The sequence below is a fragment of the Xiphophorus couchianus genome, chromosome 23, assembly GCF_001444195.1.
Source record: "Xiphophorus couchianus chromosome 23, X_couchianus-1.0, whole genome shotgun sequence".
In the NCBI taxonomy this organism is placed as follows: domain Eukaryota; kingdom Metazoa; phylum Chordata; class Actinopteri; order Cyprinodontiformes; family Poeciliidae; genus Xiphophorus; species Xiphophorus couchianus.
Window position 1 is genome coordinate 17,011,470 of NC_040250.1, and position 22,670 is coordinate 17,034,139.

Here is a 22,670-nt window from a genome sequence, read left to right on the forward strand (position 1 = left end):
TGTTTATTCACTACACAGTGTAAATGCAAAGGAAAAAGGTTTTCCGACGTGTGTCCAATGGGCACGAAGGAGAAAAAAAATCTCTTTACCTTACCGCAGAGCAGCAAACAAAAGGTGGAAATGAGATTCATGCATTTCTGGAAGTGTGAAACCACATTAATTAAATGATTATGTACATGCAGCGAGGCGATTACAAGCGTGGTCACCTCCTGTGTTATTTTCACCAGAAAACTGACTCCGTACGACAACCCTGAAACCAGAGACACTGCTGTTCCCTTATCACAACAAATCATGGCAAACTGTTCACTGGGTTCCAGCCAAATGCACACAGTCACACAGTCCAGCCAAATGCACACTGTTTGTCCTCCCCTAAAGGGCAGGACAAACAGACAGATGTGCTTGCAGGTACATTTCCATACACACGAACACACCCCCCCCCGCGCGCATTCACACACGCACACACCGGGGGGACAGAAATATATGTGTCCATGTGATAGAGCTTATCTTAAATTGAATAAACACAGGCATATAACATTAGGAGTTGCCTTTATGGCCTCTTAGGTTTACAATTGTAGGCATTTCTGCAGAAGGTCTTCAGGATAAGCCCTTAGGAGACAAACGCTCACTGTGCACTGCAAAACAAACCCCAGAGGAGGTCCAGACAGCTGGGTCCATAGAGGCCAAACTCTAGTAGTTCATCACATGCAATGAATCATAAACAGCCATTTGAATAAAATACAGAGATTTCTTTAGCTACATGCCCTACACCAGATATTTTCACCAAGCAGCCACCCTGCAGGGTTTCACCAGACGGGAGAACAGAAAATTCTCTGAAATGAACAAAACAAAATCTGTCCTCCAACACTATTGTGTTGGGGCTCATGTTGAGTGTGTGTGCCTTTTTATTTTTTTGTTGCTTACATTCAATTCTTCAACAATGAACACTGACTGATGCTGACTGCAGTCAAACAAATTCCTGGTGCCAGACTGAACCTAGATACAGTTGCCAGGTTATTTTTTCTTCTTGGTTTCACAATGTTCTGCCTCAGTAAACCCACTGCACTATAATCTAACACGGACAGGTGAAGAAATAGTCTTTGATTTAGGTTACACATTCTCTTGTCCACTAAAATGCTCAGTCCTTCCAGCAATTAAATATCTGCTGAGGCATACTAGTCTTAGATTTTTTGCTTCTGGTCAAGGACAAAAGAGTCTATCGTGCTATAAACGCCAGCAAAACACAGTGGTCCAAAAAGACCCTTTTTACAAAGAGACAGCAGCGGCCACAGTCAGTCTGTAAAGTCTGGCAGTCCAGCTGGACACTTTGAACAATGAAGCAGAAACTCTCTACAGAAACCAGGAGAAGGAAGAGAGAAACAAAGAAATAGAAATGAATAGAGACGTTCATTGTTTGCTCAATTAAATTTCAAATGGAAAAGACTCATAAAACTGAGTTTACATAGCTGCGTAGAGGAGTACACGTCTAGGGACAAGAGCAAGTCCTATAAACAACTAATGAGATTCAAACCTTGACATTGTCATCGGCCTTTAATTCAGTGAAGAAGGACCTTCTTCACCAAGCAGGAAGAAGTGATTCATGCAACAAATAAAAGGTCAAACAAACATATCAGGTAAAAAAAATGTCTAATCAAGATCAGAGTCAATATCGTCATTATTTTTGTATAGATGGATGATAATAGTAACAGGCCAGTACTTGTAGGCCGCAAGATGGCATAACCAGCAACCTTTGTTATGTGTAGATAGGGGTAATACTCACAAGATCAATAGCAGAGCTCATTAGCATTTGCTCTGTATGTTTTCTGCTGCTGAAGCACTTCTTCTTGATCTCAACTCAATTTTGGATCAGTCACTAGAAGCATGACATGTAATGTGTGTGTGTGAGTGTATCTTAGCATTCCTCACCTGGCGAGGCCCATTTTTCCATCAAATCCTACATTGTGAGGACCCACTACTCAATCTGGGGCACAAAACTTGGGCCCCATAAAAAGAAGTGCTGTTTTGGGATTAATTTCTTATAGGTTTAAGATTAAGATGTGAATTGAGACTAGGCTAGGTTAGGGTGTGGCATGTATTGATAATGGTTAGGTTTGGCGTGAGGGTCCGAGTACAGAAACTAATGAAAAATGAATGGAAGTCAATGCAAAGTCCTTGTAAAGATACAAAGACATATTATGTGTGTACATGTGTGTACATTTACTGTAGTTGTGACTGCCACTGTGGGTGGATCATGTCATCACTCAATCAATTTACGCAACAGAAATTTGTAATGAAAAGAAGAGCGAAGCTTGGCTTTCAGGTTGTCTTATTTCAAAATAATGTGTGACCAAACAGAAAACATAAATAAATAAATACAACCCATCTGGCAGAAAGTGCATTTTAAGTTGTTCCTATAACAATACTACATACAATAAATTTACAAAAAGAATAGTTAAAAATCTCTCATAAACGGGTTGTAATATAAATGTAAAATTTTCCAAATGAATTCAGAATTGTGTGACACAAGAAACAAAAATGTTTGCATACCTCAGATGTGAATGTGAACCTACATAATCTCCATGTCACTCAAATGTCCATTCAAAGCAAACAACCATCCGTGTTGTGGAGGCCCAGGATCAGAAATCATGAGAAGTATTCAACCTTACTAGGTTGTTATTGTCAAGCTGTTTATCTGAATGGCTGACAGAATAAATGGAAGTTTCTTTTGTGAATGGGAAAAAGTATTTTATTAGGATAGTTTTAAAACACTTGTATTTTTGATTTGTTTGATTGTATTTTTGTTAAGTTTAGAAATTCAAGAATGTTTAAAATAATTAAGATTTAAGTTTAACTTGAAATGCTCCTCACTCACTGTCTCAAGCTATGATCTGAATGCTCTTTGTTAAAATTAAGCGATCACATACTTGAGGTTATAGTGAGCTATTTTTACTCCTGGTTGGTAAATGTGAACCTTACACATTCTATAAATCCACATCTGATTGATTAAGTCATATCCCTCCTGACTAATCAACCATGAAATTTGTAAACAAAGTTTGAGCAAATGGGTTGAGGAAAGATCACCATCCAGTGAGCATGCCTCTAGACTCAGAACGGGAGGTTCTTGACTTCTAGTCTAGCAATGTGTTGTAAGTTCCACCGATTTAGATTGTGTGACGTTTCTCCAACACTATTTTTCTGTTTCATAATAGAAACAAAGTACTAGAAACAAAAATAGTCTTTTTTTTTTCTTTCTATAGTGTAAATAGAGAAAAATGAGTGTCTGTTTCTATTATAGTTCACAAAGCCAACACCATGTGCCACCAGGACCAGGACTGCTTCCCATGTCTAGCTTTTCCACTCTCTGATTGGATAGCTGTTTGTGCTGAGGCCAGAACATCGTCCAAGCAGAGATAGGTTTCAGGACCCCATGTGCCCAAATCAAATCTGGCACAATCCAACTAAGGAACTCCATTTTGTTCAACACCTGAGGCTGTTGTCAGGTGCTAAACTCTCTGCAACTTTTAGACTTTTAATGACTGTAAATTACTTCAGAATCAAATATATCTTCTGTTGTTAGGTGTTTGCTTTTGTTTTGTTTTACCTAATTAGTTCCCCTTTGTTAAGCTTACAATTCTGATAAAGTCCATCCACTATGACAAGATTATGGAGCAGGTAATGAGGAATTCTGCATGTGATCTGCATAAACTGAGGAATAAGTAGATCAAGTAAATCCCAGTTCAGTGGATGAATTTCAAGTGTGAAAGAAAACCTTCATGCCTATGAGGGTGTTTCTGCTACCTGACCTCTCTATCCACTGACATCACGTCAAATCGATTTCCTCTCCTCCTGCAGTGGCAGTTGGCTCACTTCCCTCCCCTTATCAACATGATGATTACACACCCCTGTGACTTCAGCCACCCAGACCCCACCCTAGTGCCAGTAAAGAGATTATGGGCAAAATTGATTTGTAGCTTCACACATTTCCCCCTGGTCAGTCAAGCATTTTTTTTTGTCCCTTCCACATGCCCTTCATCAATCTATCCACATTCAATTCAGCCTGTCAAATAACTGCAGCAAAGCAATTAATTATCATTTGAAATGGTGATTCATTCTGTTAGGAATCAAATAGGTTTAACTTGCAAACCGGGGTGTCTAACTAAATCAATAGAAGAAGTAATAAGAGCATCGTTAGGCCCCTCATATCCAGAACACACAAAATGCACAAAATGGAGATCATTTTTATACAAACGTAGGTCAAAAATTTTTGTCAAAAATCAAACACACCGCAGACTAAGTGCTTCCAACTGCAGACACCCAAGATCCAAAGACCCTCCCACCCCCGAGCACGAATCCCCTGGAGCACCACAGGGACAACAATAGGACATGCAGAACAGAGCTGAGCATCTACAAACTTAAGCGGCATGAAAATATTGCCTTAGCCCATGCACATTCATTTGCTGAAAAACTAGACAGTAACTGTGAATTTGATCATTTCTGGCAGGCTGGGCCCTGGCTTACTTGAGGCTTACTGCAGCGTGCCCCACAGGTGAGCTGTTAGATAATAGATAAGACTCAAAAGATGCTCTGTTTGCATCACTATCTGCTCTTTCACTTGTTGATTTTATTGTCCATGAGATTTTTAGAAAAGACATATAGTGTTTTCTTTTATTATATAAACTCCAGACTTTCACAGTAGTTTCAAAGGATTTTGTTTCTTAATGATGTTTAATTTTGCATGGCTTCATTTATTATAAGTTGTAGCACACTAGCTGGGTTGTGTCCTGTCTTTCTATGCTATCAAACAGCAGACAGCATTCTTGTTTTCACAAAATAAGTGAAAACAAGAATGATGTTTTGTTTGTTTTGTCAAAAATAGGTACATATTTATAGGACTCAACATCTAAATGATATAATCTTTACCAGAATTAGTCGAATCTTTCCTCAAATGAAAAAAAAAACAAACACACCATATTCCATACATTTTTATAACGAAAGTATAAGATATTTTTAGTAACATACTTACTCACTATAGCAAATGTAGGAAATAATCTACTTAATTAAAGAAGTAGAGCTCCTGGGAATATTTTCATCACAAATTGTTTGCTTTGGCGTTTTAAGGTAAAATATCATCCCAGTGATGCTACTATTCAGTGTAAAGCTAAATATAAAGACATGATAAAGCTGTGAACATTCATCCCACCAGTCTTTTTCTCAGTGACCGAGCTGCTTTGCTTGTTCAGATTACATAGCTTACACTCCGGCTCAGCATAGTAATCACTTTGTGGGACGGGATGAATCAAACAAACAGCTTCTTCCCACTTCTGTATGCAGACTACTGCAGGGAAAGACCCTCAGTGGAAATACTCAGCAGCACAATAAAACAGCAAACTGCCTGCTCTCAAAGCATGTTCTGCACATGAACTCAGTTTTCATTTGTAGCTTTTAGAGTTTTTGTGAACGGTTTGAGTGGATGATGTGATGTGATTTGGCCTCATTTAACTTCTTTGGGAAGTGGGGAACAGACAATTACCATTTTTATTTTTGTCTCTCAATAATAAAATGGCATGAATGGGCCAATTTAGAAGATTAAGTGGCATTGGGAACTATTTGAAAATCTGATGCTCCTATGGTGCCATGTCAAGCTTCTTGCAGTAAACCTCAGGACAAGAGAGTAATGCCTGAAAAATGAGCGCCCTCTACTGTAAGGTTTGGCTATTGTGGTGAAATCTCAAATGAGAGCAGTTGACATTTTTCTTCCTTTGAAATAACTAGGAGCTGGTTTTGCTTTTCATTGCATTTCCTGTTTGTTGCCGGGAGTTAAAGCAATAGTGAAACAAGAGAAATGATACTTATGATACTTATGACAGAATCCTAGATCCTTTAGTGAATGTGTCCATGTTTTGAAATGTAACTTTTAGACTTATTTCAAAGATGGAATTTTCGCAATTACACTGGCAAAACATGACATAAAAGGAAAAGTCGCAGCCAAATGCTGCTAATCAAATCACCTCTGCAAAAGTAGAAGTTTTTACAGTTTGCTTGTCTGAAGTATGAGTGTCAACAAAATGTCGAAACGGAAAGGCATCAGCAATAACCTTTGGGAAGCAAATGTTGCTGCTCATTGATCTGAAAAGGGTTTTAATTAGTGCAAATAATTTCAACTCACACTAAAAAAGACTGACTGAAAACAGCTAAAATAGTCCCTATTGTGAGGAATAAATTTGACTCAAGGTCAGATTGAAAATTGCTCAGAGAAACTGTGAAAAATGTAAATAGCTGAAGTTAAGACTTTAGAGCCCTCAATTTAAATTTAAATTGTTGAAGTTCATAAAAATATAATTCAAAAAAATTCCTGGACAAATCTATTTGTATGATTGCCAGCAGAAAGCCTCTTTAAAAAAAAGTGGACATCATGGCTTATGGTTACAAAGTTATAAACCACAAGAGTTCTGGAGCAATGCTTTTTGGACCACTGAAGCCAAGGAAAACATATTTAAAACACAGAGAACACATTTTATGAAGAAAACCGCAAGAGAATACGAAATAAAAATAACTCTGTTAAGTTTTGGTCTGGTGCCTCCAAACTTTTAAAACCTCCTGTGTTCTTTATCAAGCTATTTCCCCATCCTACCATTCCTTCTGCCCTCAAGCCCTTTATTTTTATCATTGTCCTGCCTTGGATTCATGTTTGCATACACAGACAAAACACACAACCGCCAACACATTTAAAGGACTTGCAAAGTTTAAGGTGGAGGCTGGGGTGGGTTTAAAGGAAAGGGGTGTAAGAGTGTACACTTTGTGTTGCATAATTGATGCTCCCTATTGCCTTACGTCCTCGCTGCTGTGCTGGCAGAGCAGCAAACAAAGCTTGCTCATTAACTATTCACTGGATGATTTGAACAGAAAAATGATTCTGGATCCGCAGCACCTCGTAGCCCTGAGGCATCTGATTTCAGAGTTGTTAATAAGACATGTGCTGTCTCCACTGGTCATATTTTAACTTGACAGCAGATCCACCCACATGTGTTCAGTCAGTGATCAGATGATGACGAACATTCAAATCAAAACTATGATTGTGTCGACAGACACTGCATGGCAAAAAGCCTGCTGCATGTGTGGACTCTATTGCTTGGGAAAATAAATTATCAATAAGACTAAAGGAATATATCAATATATTGTTTTCATAAACAGGCTATATTGTGAAGCTGGAGAAGCAAAAAAAATAGCAAAGAATTTAGTATGCACTAAACAGAGGTCCTAAAAAGTTATTTTTTTTCCAAATCTGGATATGCATTGACAATGAAAGACAGTTTAAAAATACATTTGTACCAACACAGATATATTGAAACTGAGAACATTTAAAAATTGCTTATTAGATTAAAAGCTGATTAATGTCTCAAAATGTGTGGCTTCTTCCCTCAGCGTCACTATTGTGACACTCAGAGGTAATCTATGACAGAAATTTATGTTTTCATCCACCTGCCAGCATCACCATCACGCTTTCTGCATTAAAATTAAAAAAAGAAATCACCCCATAATCTCAGAAAACAGGGCTTTGATGTCTCGAGGTAATGAGAAAATTGAGCAGTGATCCTAACATAACAAGCTGAAAAACCTTACCTCAAATTAATAAGATGTTGAAAGTTTATTTGCAACAAAGAGTTTCAGATCACAGTATTCAGAGATGGATATAATTATATAGTTGCAACAGCAAAGTGAACTGAAAATTTTATTTGGGATCCCCTGAAGAGTTTCCTTTTTATTTCAACCTTTGATTTCTCTTAATTTTGATTATTTTTTACAGCTGAACAAAAATTCAAAATTTTGTCACCCAAAAAATTTCAATGTTACAAATTTTAATGTGATTTTTTTGATGCAGAAATATCATGTTATAGGCATCACAGTCATAGAAAACCCTGAAAACTTGACAGTTGTCCAGTAGAGAGCCAAAGGTTTTATTCCTTACGAAAACAGATGTTCAGAGTTTGTACCGTGGAAAGTTGAGTGGAAGGAAAAATATAGCAGAAAAGCCGAACGCATCAGCGATAATAATAGCATTGACAGGCTCGTGAAACCATCCTGAATAAAAACCTCTGGACGGTTAACAAGTCATGGTGGTGGCCAGAGACTCAAGAGCCAGGAATAAAACCTGAGTTACAACTAGGTCAGATCTCCTGTGTAAGCCACTCTTAAACCAGAGCTGTTACAAGAAGTTACCTGGGCAGAAATTAACCAAAAGCCTCATTTCAAGATAGAAAGATAACAAAAGATCTCAAACCTAAACACTGTGAGAAAAAAAACAGATCAAATCACATAAAACAATGTAATGATCAGAGATATATGACAATTTGAATCTTGAATTGCAAAATGGAAATTTTAGAAACCTTAGGTAAGTCTAAAATGCCATTATGTTGTTAATTCAACATTTTTCTTGTTGATGTATAGCACACCTTGCTTGTTAAAGACAGAGAACGAATTTTCTCTGCCATTTTCTTTCTTTTTCATCAATATTCCACCCCTATAAATCAACTCCCACACATTTATAACAGCAAATGTTTACCATGATATGGTCTTATCATCCATTTGCATCAGACCACAGAGCATTCATTGGGTCAGATTTCCAGCCACACTGGTTGGTCATTTCGCCTTGCCAATTACAAGAATGCTCATAAGGAAGACCATGACGAAGAAAATCCACATGAAGAACCTGTCCATCACCTTAGCAATCTTCTTCCACTCTGCCCCCTTGGCACATGTGGCCCTCTGCTCTCGGAAACAATTAGCAATGTACTCCACGTTGCGGACCAGCTTGGTGTCCACGTTAGGAAACCCGCTGCCAAAGCTGCAAAACACACAGGGGCCAAAGGTCACGGTGGGACCCTGAGGTGGAGGCTTTTTGTCTTCAGGACAGCATGGACACTTTTGGTCCTCCAGATGAGCTGGAGGCTTCTGGTCTTCCATGCAGCAGTCGCTCATTGCGATTTTACCGTTGGAGCCTTCATACCTTCCAGGTGCGGATCTGGAGAGATGGCCGCTCTCTTCTCTCGTAATGTGGTGCTGTACTTTCACGCTGTGCTGCTGGTGCTGCTTGGAGGGTTGGGGCCGGGGGTATCTGTGGCGCTGCTGGTCCTCTTGGCTGCCGGGACCCCGGGGTTTTCCATTCGCATGAATGTGAGAGTTAACCTGTGGATGGCAAAAGTCGTCCTGGAAGTAGTGAGAAGATGAAGAAGAAGAGCCAGAAGCACAGTTCTCGCCCACTTCATATACAAAGAAGATCTTGGACATGTAGTCAATGATAAGCACTTTGGCCCAGTGTGGGACTGGTTTGGCCTCTACGCCACAGAAGTGAATGTTCATGATGAAAATGGTGAGCGCTGTGGAGGCTGTGACCATGGTCATGGTGGCAATGTAGTACTTCCCTGTGGAACAAGTACAAACATGAACAGAATGATACTTTATTCAGTGTCCACAATAATAAAAATACACTCTCACCTATGAGAGGCACACTTTCTGATGGAGGCATGCTCTCAGCCACCATGAGCTGGAACACGGTGAGAGCCAAGAGAACCGTCACCCCGAGGGAAACTTTCTCCCCAGAGTCTGCAGGCAAGTAGAATCCCAGAGGAGCCAAGAAGGAGATCAGGAAGCATGGCAGGAGGAGGTTAAAGATGTAGAAGGAGGAGCGGCGCTGCAGGAGCACAGTGTAGGTGATGTCTGGGTACGGATCGGAACAGCAGCCGTACATTATCACGTTCTTCGTGGCCGGCATCCCGTGGCATTCCCACTCCACATTTTCCACAAAATCAGAGAGGTCACCGCTATCCATGCCCATAATGATATCCACCTGGAAGTGGAGAGATGGATGACAAAGCAGAAGTGGTGCACTGAAATTTGAAAAAAAAATATCTATAAATATGTCACTACAGAAAATAAATCCCACACAAAATCCCCATATTTCTTTACCTGGTTGCCATTGTACGTCCAAGAACCGAAGGTGAGGTTACATTCCTGGCTGTCAAATGGAAAATAAGAGACGTCCACAACACAGGAGCTCTTAGTGATGGCAGGAGCATCCCAAGTTATCTCTCCGTTGTAACGCAGCCTGACGTTTGTGTCCATTGGTCCTGAGAAATCATCATCAGCTCTGAAGGTAGAAAGAAAAGTTGACTCCCAACAAAATAACTAAAAATGGATGATCCATTCGATGCGTAATTTTGATGATATTTCATCCAAACAGGCCACCAAGAACATTTTCACAATTTTTCTCAGATGGATATCTGGTGTGAACATGTCTTTGCGTTGGACGACGTACTGGCGTACTTGTTATAGAGGACGAGGTCGGGCCGCCAGACCAGACTGCTGGGTATGTGGATGACGTCCAGACCATCGTAGTCTTCTGTGTTCCATCTCAGGTAGGCATCGTGCCACGTCTGCCTAATCCACAGGTAGGCAATCAGCACCTGGTTCCTCTCATCCTTCACACACACAAAGGCACAAAGATGAGAAACGCTATTTAAAAACACTCCCAGTGAAAAAGCACATGAGGAGAGCAAAATATTTAAAGTTAGATATAATATCTGTGTAATAAGTTATATCTAATCTCAGTGGACAGAATCTTCCATTCCGTCCACTTCACATGGAAGTGGATGTTAGAGAACATAAGTGAAAAAAACTGTGTCATTAAGACCAATGAACACAACAGACAGATCAGAAATAAAGCTGTGGAGAAGTATAAAGCAACCTTAGCCTATAAAACAATACCACACACTTTGAGCAACTCAAAAAAAAAAAGTTCAATCCATTATTCAAAAGTGTAAAGTGCATCTTATAATTGCAAACCAGCTGAGACAAGCTCGTCCCCCTAAACTGACAGACCATGTCTCTAAAAGACTTGAGACTGGGGTGAAGTTTCACCTTCCAGCAGGACAGCGACCCTGAACAGCCAGAGTGGCTTAGATAAGCAGATTCATGTGTTGGAATGGCCCAGTCAAAGTCCACACCTAAATCCAGCTGAGAATGTAGGGAGAGACTTAAAAATCTATGCTCATATTCTCTTCATCCAGTCTGACTCTTGATGTGCAAAGCTGATAGAGAAAAAAACTTAAAACAGTTCTAGCTATAAATTGCAATAGAGGGGATTTTATTTGCAAAGTGTTGACTCAGCAATGGAGTATCAGAGTTAGAAATATTGTATACAAATTCAATCCATATGTTGCAGATTTTATACTTATAAGAAGCAATGAAAGCTAAGCAAATTTTTGCTTCCACTTCCACAAATTCAAGGGCATTAATACTTTATAGTCTGGGGGCTGTCAGGGCAGGACTTGGATTACATTCCCTGCAGCAGCCTGCTGTAGATTCTGATATGCTTTCTATAATCTATTTTGATTCAAAGAACATCATAATCAAGAATAGAAGTGCCCTAAACATCCTGCAAAAAGACATGAGCCCTTAATATCTTTCCTTGATGCTCATCAACACAGCTTGGCAAGAGACACTGAAATGTTCAAGACAATAGAAGTCCAGAGTCATCTATCAATATCAGGTGAAAAAGGGCCCATAAGCAAAGAACAGAGAGCCGCATCGAGTAACAAAACACCCTCACTCAGAGTTTTGCACAGCTCTCTTTCATGTGTACTCTGATATAACAAGCCAACAGCAACACACAGCTTGGTAGATAGATTACATTAAGATGGTGTGCAGTCTCTCTAAATGCATCCACATTTCAGCTGGTGATTCACTGAGGTCTGACACATCACTGAACCTGAACGGGAATCTGAACCAGTTGTGTACAAGTAGACCATGCAGGGAGGTTTTAACAGTTACAGGTCTACCTCTCATTTATTACCATCAGTGGTTAAAGCTCTGCTGCATCAATGCAGTGACAATAATTCAGGGAAAAATCTCACTCTGGACCACTCAGCACAAATAATCCGTTTTATTTTCATGTAATTCATCTCAGCTCGTTGTGTTTTCTCTGGTTTTAACAAATTAACTTAATCAGAACTATTATGTTTTACAGCAATGTGAGTAATATCCTGGCATTGTTATTTTGTCATGCAACTGAAAAACATTCTGCCCAGAATCATCACTTAACACAATCACATTTTGAATGCAAAACTACGTTTGAAGATAGATCATTTGGGATTTTTAAACACTTTACTTGCTTCAGAGTAAAAATGTTTAATATGTTGAACATTTTAATATGTGTAAAGGCGGCTAGAGCAGCAAAAATTGTACTCACGTAAGGGTAGCACAATTTCAAAATATTTTTATTCAAGTAAAAGAAAAAGTAGCCATCCAAGAAATTAATCAAGTAAGACTAAAAAGGATTGGGTAAAAAGGCTGAATAACTGATAAAACATCAATTATTTAACATTTAAAAACTACATAATAATCAGATGAACCAAAACATAAAGTTATATGGAAATGTTGGTATTTTACGGGCAAAAAATTCAAAATAACTAAATTACAAAATCAGTTAATTATTATTATTTATTTGGTTAAAAAAATTCAAAATGCATTTTGCTTTATTTGGAATAAAGCAAGACTTATGAAACTTTCCATATAAAACTTATGAAACTTTCAAAAAAAAAAAAACTGGACATGTGACCTGAATTTTGGGATTGAACAAGCTTGTTCTTCATTCAATTAAGTTACTCACAGAGGGTAAAGTGTCCAGAAATGTGTACTTCAAAATAAAATTTCAAGTAAAAGCAAAACGTGCAGCACAGGGATAAAGCCTGCAATTCATGAACAGGAGCCTCAATCCTTGACTTGGCTGTCCCACTGCAGCACAATAAAAATACCCCTTTACACATATTGCATTGTTGTTTTTTCCAAAAAGTAACTCAGGTAAATGTGAGTTAATGCAATTAGTTATTACCCAACTCTGAATATGTGGTATTTTAGTGTACAGCACATTATGAGACAGGCTTGTAACCCAGTACCCACCATGTCTTTGATCTGAGAGAGGGTGATCTGTAAGGTTACGTTGAGCGCTCTGTCTGTGTCCTCCACAGGCCGAAGGGCACTGGAGTAATTCTCCATCAGGTCGTTCAGGAGCTTCTGGGCATAGTGGCCTTGAGCGCAGTAAACCACTGAAGAGACAAAATAAGACGAGGTTCTGGTTTAGATGAGATGATTACAATTGACTTTTTTCCAAGCTGTAGATCATGGGTTGTTATCATTTCATAATGCTGGAAAATGTATTCTTTATTGTTGCCAAATTCTATATTCAAATTGTATTTTCAACAACATATTATTGAAACAAATGGTATAAAGGCAATATGCACCTATTAAACTATACCTACTTGATTATAAAAGCTATTCAAAAAATAAAAATAAAATGAGAAAAGCCAAATGTGAGGGAGAAAAACACAATGTTCCCAACTCACCTTCAGGGAGCAGCACAGTCAAACAGATTACCTGGATCATCTTGAACATCTTTAGATATCTCCCAGATCAAAGTTAAGGTAACTTAAAGAAGAAATCCAACAGCTTCCTTCCCCTAAAAGGCTTACATGATGCCCGTTCAACCCCAGTTGAACTCAGTTGTAGATAGCAAGGCACCGTTTCATCTGGCCGTCCCTGCAGCTCTCACTGCTTGGCGGGGGAGGCAGCATGTCTGGCTGACGGGGACACGGAAACAAACTCTGGCTATCACATAGCAGCAGCAGAGCGAGGGAAACAGGATGCCCACGAATCATCGCCTCACTACACATACAGAATTTTTTCTCCTTTCAACTATGGTGTACATCCAGCTGGGCCACCGCTTCGCGCATGCAACATTATAAGACCCTGCAAGAAAATAGGGCGAGAAATGTGAAATACGTTACTTTCAAAGTGATGTCATTTGGTATAATTGTTTTCCAGGGGATTCATCATAAGGCTATTCCAATTTAGACCTCAAATTTATCGGATTGTTTTAAGAATCATTTGCAGCAGCACTTCTTTCTGAGGCCATCATAAATGTCATATATGGCTGAAACTGACGTATGTCAGGGATCACTGCCCTGCTGGGAACACCCAATCTTCAAGTTTTGCCAGCATTGATGTTGATTTGAGCAGACGCTAAAATCTTTAGAAGTAGCGTTTCTTCTTTATAATTCCATCTGCGCAGTATGAATGTATATATACTTGAGCCTGTAGGCATCATTTGGATCCTGTAGTCACTGGAAAGAATCCACAATAAATTTAAAAATAAAAAACAAAGAAAATCATTCTCGCCTAAAAAAAACAAACAAAGATCATTAACAATGAATTAAATGTAGCAATGATCAGTGTATATAAAATTCTAGATAGATTTTTCATGGACAGGATGAATTCAAAAGTAAAAGTTGCAATGCAGTAACTTCAAATTTTAGCAATATTGAGCCTTAAAGCTACATTTTGTGAACTCATGAGATGCTTACATCTAGTATGCAACAGAAGAAACCGCCTGGGGGTGGATGAATTTTGCAGAGCAGTAAAATTAAATCCAAACATCTCATCACTTTGTAGTGTGGTATTTGGTGCAAGCAAGGTGAAAATTTTTCATTTAACTTGCAGGATTTGTGGATGGATTCAGAGGCACAAGTTGGTATTAAACAAGTCATCTGTTGTACCTACTTTGTTTCCAATAAAATAAAGGCAAAAACCTGAAAACTGAATACAGCTCACAAACGTTCTTCTTGAAGTTCTTTAAAAGGATACAGTACATGAGCAGAATGCAAAAGCAATTTTATGACTCCACACAATTTATGATATGCTTGGCCACTGGATGTTTTTTTTAAACCGAGTGGTTTGCACCATTTTTGCTGCAAAATAAACCCCTGCAGGTTAAATCCCTGAGTTAATGCAGTGCATCAGGCTTGTTTTTTTATTCAAATGCATGCAGAAGCAATTAAATGTATAAAGCAAGGTTGCCTTGAGCATAAATAAATCCTCTGTTTATCAACAGTTATGGTTAACCTTTAAGGAAATGCATATATTAGAGCCAAGAATAGGTTCTCATATACTTTAAATATCTTCACATTAAACAAATCAATGACTTTCAAGATATGGAGGTTCACCTTCTAGAATGAATAGGATCTAATGCAGTCAAAATTCCAAATCTGAATCCAAAAATTTTGCGGCAAGACTTGAAAATTGTACAGATGTGCCTGAGTTTGAGCCATTTTGCAAAGTTTGCAAAACAATCGAGAAATATCCCAAAAGACTTTTTTTTCTGTAGTTGCAGCAAATAGTCATTCTATACAGTAATGACTCAGGAGGCTAAATATACGCAATGTTTGAGGTTTAAATATTTTTGCACAGCAATGTATAACCAGACAACAAATGGCATTTTTATCAGAAAAGAAATAGCAGAGCACAGATTAATTTACACAGACTTTAATCTTTTTATTTACAGATGAGTCATTGACATTTATTTGTTGATGCAATTAATTCTAGACTTGTCACAAGTTGTGTTGAACATCAATTTTGTTTGCTTTTCTCTCAGATTAAAAACAAGAAATCAAATGCATCCATGTTCCTAAATAAAAGTGTTTTAAAAAGAAAAGGAGAAGGCCAGATGAAGAAAAGTTATTTCAAGCTATGTGGCAAAAGTATAGGAGAGAGATCTCCAACAGGAGCTGCCAGATGTTGACTGATGGGGGGGGGGGATGGGGGGGGGGAACTTGGCATGAGGATGGCTACTGTGAAAACACCTGCAAGACGCTTAATGAGTTGTTTTCAAGAACGCAGAATAAGCCCACCTACACGGTGTACTATAGTCAGTGCTGAACTCCTCTGTGACAGAACAAAAATGTGATTGGGGTTTACTCTGATGCTCATCTTTTCTTCAAATTAAATATACTGACACTGCAATATATCATTAGCCAGATGTTCTCAGTTTTCTGCACACTGTTGATGTCAAAAAATTGATTTCGTTTTAATAGTGGAAAGACACTAAACCGAATGAGTTGGGAGCAAGAATTTTTAAAACCGAGATTTCTTCTTCTGTTTTTTTTTTTTTTAGAAAACATGCCAAAAGTTTATTGAATAAGAATCAGGAGCAAAAACTAAAATAAAGCTGCTTTAAATGGCTTGACCCTCTACAACGAAAAGGTTAGCATGAATGAAAAATAAATGCACTGCATAGGCAAGGATAAGCTGCTGACAGCCGCTTTTTGGACAGAGCCAGAAAACTGGGACAGAGTGACCGATGTGGGTAGGGTTTGGTTTCTATTTTGTTTCAAAGTGGATGTCGATTGCTGATTGTATCACTAAGTGGAATGTTGGGTGGCCTTAAAGAAACCAGAGGTAAGAGCTGACAGAGCAGATGATTGGAGTATGATACAGCAGACGGGACAGAGGAGATGTCACATGGTGAAGATAGAGAGGAGAAGAAGGGGAACGTGTCCGGTGTAAAAACAGAGGATAGGCTCGAGCAGGATTCGCCTTCAGACAGCAGGAGTTTGGAGGAAAGAGGGTGTGTACGGTTGAAGACAGACATGTGGATCAGAAGGAACATGAAGGGTGTCAAAATTCAGTTACTGAGGAGGAGCTCTGTTGCCGTCTCCACGTCCCAGGATTTTGACGACAACGCCACTATTACTGCATTCTGGAGACAAAAACAAAGATTGGTTTTAATCTGCAGCATCATGCAGCACTGTGACACACACTGGTGAAGAGAGAAACTTGACGTTTACTAAAGCATGCTCACTTTTTCAAAGCCCATGGCACAGAGTTTGTCTATTTTGCGTGTGTACTCCGGACTGGAGACGGGAGCTCCAGCGTAGACGTGAGACCAGAGTTTTGCTGTCTGTTTAAACATCTCTGGATTCTGCTTGTACTGAGGGGTGAACAAACAAACAAAAAATGAGTTTATGGAAGGGGGCTCAGCAGACAGCTTGTTAACAACTAAAAGGCATCTTGTTTTGTCTGTTTGGATCATATCAAGTTGGGAAAACTCATCATCAGCTTTTTCATTTTATGCCACCAAATTCAGAAAGTTTACAAACAGATACACGTCATGTTATTTACGTCATACAAAAATAATGAAAGCAAATGTTCTACGTAATACAATCGTAATGTCCTTTTTAGTAAAGATTTTATAAACACTTGAGTACTTCTACATTATTAAAGTAAATGCATCTTGCTCTAGTTCCAAAGTGTATTGGAACATTGGACATTCTTTACATAAATGACCCATTTCATCAGTCAAATAGCATTTATAGCAGCTAATAGTTTTCAAATATACAAAGGATAAAGTCTCCAGTTCAAAATAATGCAGGCACAAAGCCAGATCTGCTCTTTTAAAGTCTAAATTGCTCAACTGCTGAATCATAGATTAATTTATGTCCTTTACCGACAAAAACAACTACATGTCTACATCTCAAAAGTGAATTAAAGAATTATTTTTATTTTTTGCAAACTTAGAATGGTTATTGGTGCTGTGAGTCCTCAACGTTTATTTGCACGTTAATTAATACAGTGTCATGTTGTAAAAGAAAGCACATGAATAATGTGAGAAATGTTGCAAAAACAAAACGGTTTGTGTCGCTCAAAAAGCCAAAAATACCTGAAAGATGCATTTAACGTCTGTTGTTTACTTGTAATAAATTTTTTGTCTATCTATTTGTATCCAATGGCGTGCCAGACATATTTAGCCAGAAACCAGTTAAAAGGCAATAAGAGCATCATTAAAGTTGACACTTGAACACATCCAAAGAGTCCGGTGAAAAGTTCATATCTTTACCTTTGTCAGAAAGAATTCAATAAAACCTTTAAAAATGAAAGTTCAGCTAATAAATTTAAAACCCAGACTATAGTAAAGGAATCCTCGGATTATAGTTTTGTACACCTTTCTTGAATAATGTGCTGCATACATGAACTGATAAACGAGATGTAGCAGCTCAAACTCTTTTTTTTTTTTTACATTCTAGCATAAAAATTTCCAAGTCATTCTGCAAGTAATGAGGTCAAACAAAAAGTTGAAGGTTGAATGGTAAGTTTTAATAGTTTGTGCAGAAAGAAGCCACAGAAATAATGAATGAAAAAACTTTGATCTCAAAAAGTTTTCAGTACAAATACAAACAAGGGGTAAGTTTATGTTTTAATATGACCAAACAGTGAATTTTAGGCAACTACGGATTCATACATAAAACTGAAAAACAAATACACACACCTGATTGGCTACCACAGCATCCTGTGGATCATCTGGTTCTGCTGCTGCCAGTAAGGCTTGTAATGACAAGAGGACCGTCCTCAGTGTCATGGCTGCTGCCCTGAAACATCATCACAATGAGCAACAAACTAAACGAGCTCCGAAACGACAAACAAAACAAGTGCTTATACATAAGTGCACTCAGTATGATTAACCATCCATTCAAGCTCCAGTGGTGCATTCAAATCTACACAAGATGAAGCAGAAACTATGATACATTTGAATCAGCTTTATAGGTTGAGTAATAAAATATTGAAAACTGCCAATAATCGAGGCATTACCAATAGCAACACTTAATTATATAGATCATCTGAGGAGCATAAGCAAATCAGCAGTGCAAATGCATTAATATACAGAGGAAATAAACACGTCAGGTCCCCGTCCTGTTATTCTGCATGGTGGGGATCGGTTCGCTCTGTTCACTATGGGAAGCATTTTGTTGGCACGGCTCTAGTCCATCTGTTCCCTTAAGGTTTTGATTTACTCCACCAGTGTTAGAAAGTGAGCTGCAATGTATGATGGGAACCTGGGCAAGAACACATAATTCTCCACAGGATATGTTTACTGAAAAGGCGAGCCACAAGTATTGATTGCTGTAAGTTACATGGTGCATCCAATCGTGTTCTCTTTCAAAGATTATGAACAGCTGCTGATTCTTTAAATGAAAAATTAGTCAAAGTGTTTCCTTCACTCATATTTTTACATTTAGGATGCATCTTAGAACTAATGGGTTCAGGATGTGAAATAGCCACAATTATCTTATTTAGCCTTAATTCTTTACTTATCTTACATGCATCTTACATAGTTGCAAAAATATTTAAAAAAACTTAAAATCTTGGCAATGATTTACTCACCACTGATCTTTAAGGATGTCCAGACATATTGCACCTGTGACTGAGCTGATATTGGGATGCCAGATCTTTGTGATAAACCGCACCTGAGGTATTGAAAAAAGCAAGGAGACGTGCACAGATGAGCAAAGTGACGGGAATTTCTTTTTGCACCAGGAAGATCATTAGTCACAACAAAACAAATGAAACCTTACCTTGGGTGGATTGAATGGATACGTCTCTGGAATTTTAATTTCTAGTTGATATCTACCTCCTGTCAAAAATAGAACCAGTAGCACAATAAAGGAAAGAGGTTAGAATATCTAGGAAATTTAAAACAGAGATGACATTTTTTTAAATTGATTTAGTAAAGAGTAGTGCTACAAAACTATAAAAAAGGTAAGGAATGTTGCAATAGCGATAGTGGTTCCAGTAAATTAACATTTTATTCACCGGTCTTTTATTTTCCATCATCAAAGAATAGTTATCATTTATTGATCCACAGTGGGAAAATTCAGGTGTCACAGTAGCAAACTATGTTAAGTGGAGACATGTGCAGTCATCCAAAGGTAAAAAGCATAAAAACTCTAAAATACTCTACAGTAAGAATATATTCTCCAAACACAAAAACAATACTGGGTTATTTTTAAAAGATAATATACTATATATAAAAGCAATGTGTAAATTTGTAGGTTAATTCAGAGAAGATAATTGTACAACATATCCATGGGTATATATGAACATAAAAACAACAGCATTAGGGTCATTAAAGTCTTGTCAACTGCTCAAAATTATAATTGACATGTACAGCAATTACTTCTGCAATTCAATTTGACACGCAGATCTTGCAAAGAGGCTTGCTATTCAATAAATTCTGCCGTTTTAGTTCATAGTAGAGCTGCACATGCACATTTTCTTAACGCACACATTAACATGACACTGCAATATAATTATCTAATATGCCAAAATGGATTTTGATTGCAATTAAAGGAAATGTTGCACAGCAACAATGAAAGTCCATTTTATTGGCCTAATATATTTTTGGCAAGCATTTTAATGTGTGGCCCTTGAAATGCTGTAGCCTTTCAAAAATGTTATCCAACCAGTTGCTTGACATCATGATGATAATCATGATAGGGATTAAATATAGGTCTTTGCACTTAATAAAGTGTCCAAAAATAAAAAAAATCTTTTTGCTGCATAATTTATTTTGGCATGTCTTCAAGCACGTCAAATTAGAATGTAAAGAAGAACGGTGATTGACAGATGCATCACCCTGGCAGGTATAAATTCACACAAAGCCTACGCCAACGTACCCTTCCACCCTTAATACCAACCCTCATTCCAACCATCCTTCCAATCCTCATTTGAAACCCTAATTCCAACCTACCAACCCTCCTGCCCAAGCTAATTCCAACCCTAATTCCAGCCGCTCTTTGAACCATAGTTAAAACTCTCCTTCTAACCCTCCTACCGACCCTCTTTGCAACCCTAATCCCAATGCTCCTTAAGTCCCTACTTCCAACCCTCACACCAACCCTTCTCCAAACCCTCCGTCAAACCTGCTTACTTTTAGAACTTTTCTCTCATTAGTTTTTAAGGTATTTGCCGTCCTAAAGGCAAATGTTTCTAAACAGAATAGAGTGAATCAATGTTGACCAACCTGACAATTATCTGTTGAGATAACAATAGCATTTTAGTTTACAATCTATAGCTTCCATGCTAGATGGAGCACATTGTCAATGTATTAGTGATAGCCCTCTTGCTAATGTTAGCATTTTAGAAAAGTAAAGATTTGTTTTTCATATACTTTAAGCCAATATATTGCTACTTGCATTAATTGATTTACTTAGTCAACATGCTAAAAGAGTGATAGTATGAAGGCTGAAATTTTGGCTAAAATTGTTTTGACTACATTTTATGAAAACCTAATAAATTTAGTCAATGTTAGATAGCATGCTATTGACAGCAATTCATCTAAAAGTAGCTTTTTAGCTAGCATCTTATACATTGCTGCTACCACACTAGCTTGAACAGTTTAATGCCATCAAACATGGTAGTGACCCACAACCATTAGCATAACAAGCTTCAGTTTCTAGTTGTCCTTTATTCTAACCATTAAAAACCTTGAAAAATGATTTATGGCAGTAGCTAAAAACAATCCATAGATTTCAGCTTTCGCTAAAAAAAAAGTAGCTTTACAAAATATCCATTTGATGTAGCCTTACTATCAAGAAAGTTGTGCAATGTGATTTTTTTATTTATTATTATCATCATCCCCAAAGGTTGGCAGTGTCTCTTAAAAATTACCTCACCTTCATATGGCGTGTCAGGAGGCCCTGCTATTTCTCCTTTGAGTTCTGTGAAGTTCTCATCCACCAGGTCTACCTTTATTTGGTTTTTGCTTGTCTGGAGGAGCAAACAGAGTAAACACCAGCAGTTAACAAATCCATGCTACCATAAACAATCCCTCGTTAATTGCCAACTCATGCAACATCAGGATTATGAAAGGTTGCCCACAACTTGTTGCATATTCACAGCTCTATGTGTAAGAGTGATTTCAAATTTATTTCAAATGTTGTATATCGGGGTTTAGATAACACGTGGGTGATGTATGCTGTAATTACTACAACTCTCAAACAACATTTGCTTGGATTTTACCGGCTAGCTTAGCGACCACAGAAGGTTCCCTACTTAATAATATCCTCAAGAAACTTTGTAAGCTAAAATATGTTGGGCCATTTTAAAGCAATCTTTTCTCTCTACACTTACGACCACAGTGGCACATTATGGTGAGCTGACGTTTGTCGCCACTTCTTATCACAGCCGATACAGCTAGCTTGCAGCTAGCCACTTTAGTGAGCAAGCGTCACTCATTCAGCCACAGAAAGTGAAATAAATTCAGGTCCGACTCAGAGAGGTAAACACGACAACAAACCTCTTCGCTCTTCAGAACCTCCTTGAACTCCCGTTTTATCCTCTGAACAGCAATATTGGCCATGGTTCCCCCAGTGATCCCGTCCGGTTTGGTTGGGGCCTCGTCGCCAGTCCGACCAGTCAGCTAGCGCTAGCTGCTTTTACCGACAACAGCTCCTGACTTTTTTTTTTTTTTAAATTACACGGACTCAAAAATAACAGCTGAAACGTTGCTCGCCTCCCGTCTCGTCGGTCCCCGAAGTTGGTGGGAAACTTAATCTGGGGGGGTGAAGTAGCTTAACGTGAGTCTGTCATCTCAAATATGCAGCAACAACACAATGGTTGGTAGAACAGAAAACATTTTAATACCAAAAACTGCATGCAGTCTAGAGGAGACGGGGTCATGTGATCAACGCTTCCTCCCATTGGTCGATCAGTTTACAACGAAAACCCATCATTATTATTATTATTATTATTATTATTATTATTATTATTATTATTATTATTTACGTTTTAAATTTTACCCCGAACCTAAATTTAAAAAAACCGTTATATAACAAATAATAAAATGAGATAAAAAAAAAAAAGAGGAAATAACGTGTTTAACAGTTTGCATGTTATTTTTTTTGAAAAAGCCAAATTGTGGAATTTTTTAAATTATTGTTTATTTATTAATAGTTAAAATAAATTAGGTAAAAATAACAGGTAGGTAAAATAATAATATAGATTGCAATAAT

The 22,670-nt window shown here is 38.0% G+C and overlaps 2 protein-coding genes across 2 annotated transcripts; both read right to left on the reverse strand.

Annotated features, from left to right (window-relative positions):
* Positions 1-7,369: 7,369 nt before the first annotated feature.
* On the reverse strand, positions 7,370-15,257 carry LOC114139407 (neuronal acetylcholine receptor subunit alpha-9-II). Its single transcript, XM_028009340.1, has 6 exons — positions 13,395-15,257; positions 12,952-13,097; positions 10,318-10,472; positions 9,961-10,141; positions 9,490-9,841; positions 7,370-9,416 (listed from the first exon to the last, which is right to left on the reverse strand). Exons 1-6 carry the CDS (start codon positions 13,441-13,443, stop codon positions 8,635-8,637), a joined length of 1,665 nt encoding a protein of 554 aa, XP_027865141.1. The 5' UTR covers positions 13,444-15,257; the 3' UTR covers positions 7,370-8,634.
* Positions 15,258-15,357: 100 nt separating this feature from the next.
* On the reverse strand, positions 15,358-22,332 carry ube2ka (ubiquitin-conjugating enzyme E2Ka (UBC1 homolog, yeast)). Its single transcript, XM_028009341.1, has 7 exons — positions 21,956-22,332; positions 21,333-21,426; positions 19,233-19,291; positions 19,042-19,124; positions 18,149-18,248; positions 16,685-16,813; positions 15,358-16,582 (listed from the first exon to the last, which is right to left on the reverse strand). Exons 1-7 carry the CDS (start codon positions 22,016-22,018, stop codon positions 16,508-16,510), a joined length of 603 nt encoding a protein of 200 aa, XP_027865142.1. The 5' UTR covers positions 22,019-22,332; the 3' UTR covers positions 15,358-16,507.
* Positions 22,333-22,670: the final 338 nt, after the last annotated feature.

Coding starts and splice junctions, on each gene's coding strand:
- LOC114139407 (XM_028009340.1), bottom strand. CDS start 13,443: ATGTTCAAGATGATCCAGGTAATCTGTTTGACTGTGCTGCTCCCTGAA. Junction 10,473..12,951: donor TCTCTCAGATCAAAGACATG/GTGGGTACTGGG, acceptor GTGTGTGTGAAG/GATGAGAGGAACCAGGTGCT. Junction 9,842..9,960: donor GGACGTACAATGGCAACCAG/GTAAAGAAATAT, acceptor CTCCACTTCCAG/GTGGATATCATTATGGGCAT.
- ube2ka (XM_028009341.1), bottom strand. CDS start 22,018: ATGGCCAATATTGCTGTTCAGAGGATAAAACGGGAGTTCAAGGAGGTT. Junction 18,249..19,041: donor GACATCCTTAAAGATCAGTG/GTGAGTAAATCA, acceptor ATGATGTTTCAG/GGCAGCAGCCATGACACTGA. Junction 16,583..16,684: donor GTGCCATGGGCTTTGAAAAA/GTGAGCATGCTT, acceptor TTTTGTCTCCAG/AATGCAGTAATAGTGGCGTT.